Source organism: Thermobia domestica, chromosome 2, assembly GCF_964235325.1.
Source record: "Thermobia domestica chromosome 2, izTheDome1.hap1.1, whole genome shotgun sequence".
In the NCBI taxonomy this organism is placed as follows: domain Eukaryota; kingdom Metazoa; phylum Arthropoda; class Insecta; order Zygentoma; family Lepismatidae; genus Thermobia; species Thermobia domestica.
In genome coordinates, this window is record NC_137455.1 from 248573227 (window position 1) to 248582858 (window position 9632).

The following is a 9632-nucleotide window of genomic DNA, read 5'->3' on the forward strand; positions in this document are numbered from 1 at the left end:
TCGAATCATTATTTGTTTACCTGCTCATATTCAAATTATTATGAGAAATAAAAATAAAAGCACTTTCTTAGTGAACTTAGAATTTCTGAATTTAATAACGCCTGTTGTGTTTACGTAGCGTTTTTTCTTTTTTGAAAGCATTTAGGGAACGAATAAATATGCTTGAACTTCATTTTAAATTGATTTACCGCTGAAATGTTCCTTTGAAAGCAAACATTCGAAGTAACGTGTTACACTTATAATTAAAATAATTATAGTCCATTCTAAACTAGAAGCAAATTGACGTTTGGAGAAGCACGTGGTACGTTCTTGCCACTTCGTGCGCATCCCGGTTAGTTCTCGGGCTAGAACTGTCTTGTGAGTCAACGAAAAAGGAAATCTCTAAATATTGATTTGTTTGGATGGATGAAAAGATATGTTTGTCGTCCCAGTTTCTGCATGTTGGGAAGGGGGAGGGCTGTGTGTGTGTGTGTGTGTTTATGTGACAGAGAGAGAGAGAGAAATTAAATCTTGCTTGTGATTGTAAAGAAAGTATTCTTTTTAATTTTTTTTTTTAACAGTAGAACATTTTTTAAATGCTTATGAGGAAAAAATAAATGAAAAATATAAACAAATCATGAGGATAAAAACAACTTACAAAACACTTCTGAATGTCCGGATTCATCTGAAATTTGGGGCTGGTAGAAATATGCATTTGTTAGAAATTTGTCAACAAATATTTACAAATAAATGATCTTTAGTTTTTTAGTTTTCTATGTTGTTTCTCTAGCAGATGCTAAAAGCTATAACTGCGTACTGTAGTCACACCAATATAACGGAAACAGGGTTCTACAATAATTACGTTTTTACCATTAAGCAAATTTGCACTATACACACAATCTGCATGCATCATACTCTAACTTTCTATGCTCACAGATCTCGTGTCTAATCACCCTTCTTTTCATGATATATTTCCTACACTCAATTTGAAACGATAGGTGACAGCACTCTTTCAATGTAGATGTGTGCTAGTGATCTGTTTCACCCCGTTCTACGGTACTATACTGACTAAACGTAAGAAACAAGTATTTCTGCAATGAGTATCCAAATTCGTCACACGTTTACTTACTTTTCTCTTCTTGCCTGGAGTTTCTAATTTTGAAGACCCGGATTGATTTTCTTCATTTTCGAATTTCTTGCCAATTTTCACGATGGTACATTTATTTACTTTTACAACAGCGGCAGTCCTGTCAAGCACCTTATTTACAGGGATAATCGGTCCTCCATTGTCCCTTTCCTGTTCGAAATAGTCTCGAACCGAGCAAATAATTTCCCTTGATTGTCCTTTAATAGGAATACCTTTCCCTAAAACGTTCTTTCTTTCAGAAGAATGTGTTCTCTGCCGTTTTGCAGGGAGAATGTCCTCCATTTCACTGGACATTATTTAAAATAGCCTATATATTCGTTATATACACAAATATAAATATATATACACAAACACACACCACCACACGATATATACAACAAAATATCTCACATATACAAATATATTTACAGAATTGTACACAAAGATAAAACTCGAATGCACAAGAATAATCTAGAAATCACTCCCACACACAAGGAAACGAAACACTAAAAATATCTTCTTTCTTTCTGAAAACACGTGTTTACTAGCGGCAACATTGGAATGTTTAAGGTCTGTTGCCAAGGAAACCCTCCACCCACTGTTGGTAAAAGGGCGTTTATGATTCGACCCTCGCTGAGTGACCGCAATAACTGTGTGACGTAGACTCCTTTCTTCAAAACAAACTTGCACGTGTTTTTGAGCTGTCAATTTGCTTCTTGTTTAGAATGGACTTTACGAAACACTAGTAAGTAGAGCATAGTAAACCAGAGATGTTCACCCTCGCGAGGGTGGCCCTCTCGAGGGCATCCTCACCCTCAAGTTCCCTCGCCCACAGTGACGCGAGGGCGAGGGTGCTCGAGGGCGAGGACAAGCTTCGATGGCGAGGGTGAGGGTGCGCGAGGGCGAGAACAAGCTTCGATGGCGAGGATGAGGGTGCGCGAGGGCGAGGACAAGTTTTGGCCGCGAGGGCGAGGACAAGCTTCGATGGCGAGAGTGAGGGTGCGCGAGGGCGAGGAAAAGCTTCGACGAAGAGGGCGAGGGTGCGCGAGGGCGAGGACAAGTTTCGGCAGCGAGGGCGATGGTGCGCGAGGGCGAGGACAAGCTTCGATGGCGAGGGTGAGGGTGCGCGAGGGCGAGGACAAGTTTCGGCAGCGACGGTGAGGATACGAGAGGGCGAGGACAAGCTTCGATGGCGGGAGTGAGGGTGCGCGAGGGCGAGGAAAAGCTTTCCTAAGTCAGAATTTTTAAACTATCCAATATCTTCAAGTCAATAATTGTCTGTTTTGCATTATTACTTTTCAACCACAGAGCAAAATAATTCAGTCACTCTACTCCTGTTTTCATGATGTATTTCAGCGTGTAACAAATTGTTGCGAGGTCCTGGGCAAAAAAAGTTTGTGATCGCCCTTTCAGTTTTTAATTGCTAATTATAATAAAATTTCTGGAAATTAATTAATCTACACATTTAATTATTTGTGCTAAAGAAAACAAAGGTTTATTCTCTTACGAGTACTTTCCCGTTCCACCATTTCTTTCATCATTCACTTGCAATTTCATCCATCTCCTTTAGCAGTTACATAACTCTGAGGCGCTAAACTAAAGATTTCATCTTTTCTTTCATTACTACAATCTTAAAGTTTGCACGTATTAAAGTTTGCACGACATTATTAATTGTTGAATTGGTGGATTTATAAAAGTCAGTGCTAAATCATTTTAGGCTCGATAATCTTTCCCAGGCCCCTGGAGGCGCTAAGCTCTGAGCGTGCCATTTAGGGAGAAACGGTGGCTCAGCGATAGAGAAATTACCTTTGTTCGAAGGGTCGCATGTTCGATTCCCGTCCAAGTAAGTTCGTGGTGGAGGACCTCGTGTTCGTGGGTTTTCTGGGGATTCTCCAGTTTCCTACCACATTCTCATTCAACTTTTTTTTTCATCATTCACTTCTGTTTCCTTTAGCATTTAGCTTGCATAATCGTGGGATCTTAAACTAAAGATTTCATTTTTCATTTGCCTGTACGTATTTGTAGTGTAAGGAATCCTTGAAACAACGTTTGAAAGATATCATTTCATAATTGTGGGAATTACTGAAAATAAAATTTCCAACAATGATAGCTGCCAAAAATGAACCAAGACCAAAGTGATAAAGTGCACAAATTGGCCCCTAGGGTAGTTTCTTAAGACAAAGTTTCATATTTATGGCAATTATTGAAAAAAATTAAAATTTTTAACATTCTTAAGGTAGGACAAATGTATCTCGATTAGTGGTAAATATTAACAATATTTGACCATCGAAATTAACCTTACAAGCACATTGACACATTCCAGTTTATATTTTAAAGTACCAATTAACTTAGATTCACATTCAAATCAATGAAGTCATTCATGTTATAGGTTAGAGTGGGTATATATTTCCGAGTGATAATTCAACAATAGTATTCTGAAGTATTATATTTGTTTCCTGACGGAGTTTCAAAATTAAGCTCTTTAGATCTTTCCCTTTGAATTTGTTCAAATTCCTCAGTTACGCTACATACTGTCAAATTCTGACAGATTGTCCGCGGCAGTCACTCTACCGCCACTCATCAAACCTTGATTTCACCCTCACCCTCATAAGAGCTGCCCTTGTGTGGCTGAATACTTATGCTTGCATCGTAGTTCAAGGAACATTTTGAAGTAAAGGCATTATATACTGTTGATAAATGATGTAAACGTCACTATCGACCGAGATCTCCATTGTAACAATTGTTCCATTTTAGGTGTTCCACAGTAAGTTATACAATGATATGTTTAGTTTCCTTTCTTTAGGACGTATGTTAAGCAAGGGCGGATCCAGGACGGACTTCTGGTGGGGGTGGTGGGTTGTAATACTGCTACTTAGAGCTACTTTTAAGAGCTCCAAACTCTGGGATGCGTTTTATTTGTATATATAAAATAAAGAAGTTTCATCTTCTGGGGGGAAGCGATCGCCCCGATCGCCCCCCTGGATCCGCCACTGACGATAAGGAAATAATTCAACAAATAGGTTGAATAATTGATGCTCTGATCCTCACGAAGGAGGCCCTCTCGAGGCCTCCTCACCCTCAATTACCCTCGCCCTCAATCATATGAGGGCGAGGGTGCGCGAGGACGAGGACAAGCTTCGATGGCGAGGGTGAGGGTGCAAGAGGGCGAGGAAAAGCTTCGACGGCGAGGGCGAGGGTGCGCGAGGGCGAGGACAAGCTTCAATGGCGAGGGTGAGGGTGCGCGAGGGCGAGGACAAGCTTCGATGGCGAGGGTGAAGGTGCGCGAGGACGAGGACAAGTTTTGACAGCGAGGGTGAGGGCGCGCGAGGGCGATGGACAATTCCATTCGCGAGGGCGAGGGCGAACGAGGGCGAGGGCCAACTGCTACTGCGAGGGCGAGGGTGAGTGAGGTCGAAGTAAAATGAACATCTATGTAGTAAACTATCAAATTATGAAGGGTAAGTTTAGTGCGGACAACACTCACGTAGATTCAGTAAATCCGGTCCCCACTATAGTTGCAGAATTGCCTGCATATTTTGAAGTTTTCTCGTTGATTATTGGATAGAAACACACGTGACTCAGACTATACTTTAAAGACTCGGTCTACTGTCTTGGTACTGAAAATGAAGAGTCTAGCGAATTTGCACATTTCCTTCACAAATGGTCGAAATTTGGTAAATTTTAGTGGGCAATCTTTGTTCTTCTCAAACACATTAGTATTCTGTGAAACTTCTTAAGTTCCCTTGCTGTTGGTGTCCTTAATATTACCAACGTATACCGGTGACTACTTCACCGTATGTACTACGTTAGTTTGGTGTCCAAAAAATCAATATTGGGATTTATTGGTGATTATCTTTTCTTGTTGTCAGGTAATTTGTGCCGTGTTTTTCCTTCTATAGTACTTGTTCGCTAACTTATATATTCCATCATATAGTTATTTTCTATATTCCTGTTTGTGTTTACCGTTGATTTTCTCGAGGTACTCACGTTTCCTCCCACAGTATTATTCCACTGATTCCTCCATCGTCAGTCACTTGCCTTAATGATCAGTCTCCTTTAGCTTAAAGAGCATATTCGTGAGGTGTTAAACTGAAAGATTTCATTTCGTTTTCTGAAGTTTTTCCAGTTTTCTTGTAAATTGTTTACTGTCCATTTCTTTCTTCTGTGTTGCTTTAGCCTTATCCTCTACCCTTTGCCTAAACCTTTAGTGAACATGTCCTCGTGCAAGATGTGGGCCGGAACATTATCAACGTTTGGGAAAATGAGGTGTTAATAAAGTAGTCAAGAATGCCATATTAATAGATATTACACCTGAGCACTGTTCGGTCAACATCCGTATTGTGAATTTATATTTGCTTGACAGTTGTTAAGAGTCTTATTTTCATCTACATTTTTATTTTGGCAATATTTTTAACAGGAATATGAGCCATTCGTTTTCTCTTGTCGGGGACAAATAGCCTCGCCTTTGACGTCTCCATTAAACACTTCAATCAATAATCAATTTGTGTTTCTAATTTGATATTATATGTTGCAGAGGAAACCTCCACCATCTAAAAAATCCAAACCATCATCAAGTTCCCGTTCAAAGGAGGATGATGAGCCCACATGGCAGTTGGAGAAAAAACGCTTTGTAAAAGTTAGAGAGTTTAAAGGAAAAATTTATGTTGATATCCGAGAATATTATGAAGCAGATGGAGATTTAAAACCTGGGAAAAAAGGTAAACCAACTTTTATTCATACTGACAAGCAGAGTTATAAAATTACATTCCTTTGTTGCTTAATATCGCTTAATTGCTTAATTAATTATATCCTCCATTTCATATATATATATATATATATATATATATATATATATATATATATAGGGCGATCAATTAGCGTGCATAGTATGATACTAAACGGCGTGACAAACATCTTGGCATTTGAAGGGAGCGCTCCAAATTCCCTTTAAATGCTGCTAGCAAATGAGAGGCCAGCGGTATTGCCACGTTTATTTTCTACACATCCACGTCTGTCCCCTGCCACTTGATCGCGCTGTAGTTTGTCTGCTTTGCATAGCCACACCCCTTTACGACTTGGCAACGTCGTGCCAGAGCTTGCGTTTCATTCGTTTAGCTGAAATGCCAAGATGTTTGTCACAGGCTTTATATACTTTAATTTCTCTATCGACTATAATATAGACATATTTTGGCGATACTTAAATTTTTTTATATTATTTTTGGTAATATATAAATTTATATTTTATAGTTTGTTTGAGAAAGAAGTAAAAGGCGGAAAACATTTCTCGTAGTAAAAATTTACACTATGTAAATGACATTGTAATAATTGTTGTAGTCATCAATTTATGTAGATGTTACGTATGCTAACTAAGGTTCTGAGTAATTTCTTACGTATGATGTGAAGTAGTCAAATTTCACATATTTTATCAATATTGCATATTTTTAGCAGTTTTCCATCTGTTAAATTTTCCGAAATCTTGGAGAAATTCAACGTCTTTCAGCGTCTCAAATTTTTCGGTGTCACCTCTAGTAAGCAGAATTTTACATATAAAATGTCCAAATTTTTCCGGTTTAATTAGTTGGAGCAGAGAGTGTAGAAAGAGACGATTTAGGTATGGCAGATAGAAAGTTGCTGGTGAAAACACTGTTATTCGTTTCCAAAACTCCAGGAAGCTGTTATCTTTAACTCATCGCAAGGTTCGTGAAATTTGGACTGTTTACTGTGCTTCTTCTCTCATACTCAGATAGTGAAAAATGTGTTAAAATTGTGACAGAATCCACTGGAAAAGTGTACGAACAGGACAACAGAAATGGCTATATTAGAGCAACATTGCAATCTTTCATGTCTAAATTAGACCGGAAACCCGATTTCAAGATGATACTCTTGACTGATAACGGTGAAACAGCATAATGTAACATGCTCCGAATGGTTAGGTAAATCATGAGTGGAACTCAAATTGCAGCCATATCCACGTAGTAAGAAGTGGGTGATTTAGCAAAAATCGATTTTGCGAAATTGATGCAAACTAATGTTTTCATATCATAGGGACAAAGGAGTAAAAATAAATATATAAAAAATAGCCTTGTGAATATTCATAATAGAAAAATGCGTCCACTTATAATGCGGTTAAAAATTAATTTTTCACTAATTTTAGGCCATATGGTGAAAATCTAAATATATCACTGTAATTTAAAGAAAATATTTTTACCATTAATAAGCAGCGAAAATAAAATGATTTCATGCTATTACAAGCCAAGAAACTTACTAACTTGAAATAATTGATTTTTTTAAACATTTTAATTAAACTTTAGGCCCTTTCCACGAACTCAGGATAAAAAAACAGGAATATTTTTCCCTTTATTAGATTGCAAATATGCAACATATCCGCACTATTAGAATTCGATATTCGAAAATTAACTTTTTTCGACCCAGTTTATATATATACAGGGTTTTCATAAGTCTGGACGGATTTAATTTGCTTATAATTTTCATAAAAATGCTCATAATGAAATCAAATAAAGTGCAAACCGTAGCGGAATGGGTTAAATTTTTAGTTGGCAACACTGTTAGATAAGCGGCAACTCTGAACACGTTGAGAGAGGGAGAGGGAGGGCAAGGGTCAGTTTCTTTTTTGAAGAGGAGACCGTGAATGGAGATTCGTACCTGGATATGTTGCAGAAATACCTCATTCCGGAACTGGAGGCACGTGGAATCCAGAACGACATCGTGTTCCAACAGGACGGGGCACCCCTTCACTATGCAATCAAGGTGAGACAGTTCCTTGACGAGAAATTCCCTAACCGATTGATTGGCCGCGGTGGCCCGACCGCTTGGCCGCCAAGATCACCCGACCTTACCCCCTGCGACTTCTGGCTTTGGGGTCATGTGAAAACGGAAGTTTATGCAAAGAAGCCAAGTGGTTTGGAGAACTTAAAGGACAAAATCAGGGCGTCTGTGGCTGGCATTTCGGATCAAACACGGCGGAACGCTGTGAGTGGATTCCAGCGCCGCCTACGCGAATGTGTGGACGTAAATGGCGCCCAGTTGGAGGTGTGGCGGTGAATGAACTGAGTTGGTGCAGATTACAGGTAAAAATTTAATCCTTCCGCTACCGTTTGCACTTTATTTGATTTCAATATGAGCATTTTTATGTAAATTATAAGCGAATTAAATCCGTCCATACTTTATGAAAACCCTGTATATATGTATATATATATATATATATATATATATATATATATATATATATATATATATAACGTTGTTTTAAGAACATCCTTACAAGTATGCTTGCGCTCTTCGTTGAATATGAATCCGTTCATTTTTAAGTGTAGAAACTTATTTGAAGACTAAATATGAGTAAATACGTTCTTTCCTTCTGCTTTGCGTACATAGCCTTCTCCAAATCACAAATTAGTACCTAATTCAGGAAAATTTTATGCATTTTCAAACAAAGATTTGTATTCTCCCTCCCACCCCCTTGGTATGTGTGTGGAGGGGAAATTAAGTGCTTTTTCTGTAGAAAATAATAATCTTTGTATTCTCTTACATACAACAAATTACTTTCTTCTGTTTTAGGAATAAGCTTATCAGCTCAGCAGTTCCACAAGTTGAAGGATATCATGCCTGAAATTGAACAAGCATTAAAGGAAAAGTGAAGTTCTTACATAAATGTTGATTCTTTTCTGTTTTTAAGTGTGTACGTGTGTAAAATGTGTAATAATTGTTAATTGAACCTTTTTTAATACCTTAAAAATAAGAAATAATAAAAGTAATAGAAAAGAGCATAATCATATCTTGAATTGCTATAAAAAAAGTAAGGTTTTGCCTCGTGGTTAAAAATATTTTTTACGTAGCCTTGATACAAAAAATAATCAGTCAGTGGAAATTTCCAAGGACATAATTAATAGTTCTTTTACAAGTTTGAAGAAGCAACAGAAACAGAAAAACCTTAGTTGTTCTTCCGTTAATTTTTTTATTGATCTTAAAAAATTAGGATGAAAAACGACATTGTGTACTGCAATTTGTAATTCAATATTGAAATGAGATATTTCTGTATACAGAGTAAGAATCCTTACTGCAATTTGTAATTCAATATTGAAATGAGATATTTCTATATACAGAGTAAGAATCCTTTGTGCCAGTAATTATTTGTGTGTGGCTATTTTGTATTGGTACTGGTGTTTTCTTGGAACGTGTAATAAAGCGTTTTGTATTATTATTACTGTTATCATTATTATTTCAAATCCTAAACTTGATCTTTGATGCACATTCGAAAACCAAAAACACTTTGTTTTCCTTTTTTATAATGTAATGATAAAAAATATAAATATTTTGTGTACGGCCAATGATAAGGTGTCTATATCAGTAATCCGCAAATATGCACCAAAACTTTGTCCAAGTGAGAAGTGGAAGCGTACTGGACGCTAGGCGTCAGTGAGGATGGCGTTGCCAATCAACTGAAAGAAAAGTATAAATTTACTATGAAAAATAACATTAGTCAACAGCATTTTTGTCTCAAGGAATG

General features: G+C 37.5%; 1 protein-coding gene across 1 annotated transcript in view; it reads left to right on the forward strand.

Moving 5' to 3' along the window:
* The window catches only part of Ssb-c31a (single stranded-binding protein c31A), a 69853-nt gene extending 60527 nt beyond the window's left edge, over positions 1 to 9326 (forward strand). Inside the window, exons 3-4 of the mRNA XM_081748550.1 lie at positions 5640 to 5823; positions 8684 to 9326. Coding sequence (XP_081604676.1) covers positions 5640 to 5823; positions 8684 to 8763 — 264 coding nt within the window. The 3' untranslated portion in view covers positions 8764 to 9326. The remainder of the gene's footprint in view (positions 1 to 5639; positions 5824 to 8683) is intronic.
* Positions 9327 to 9632: the final 306 nt, after the last annotated feature.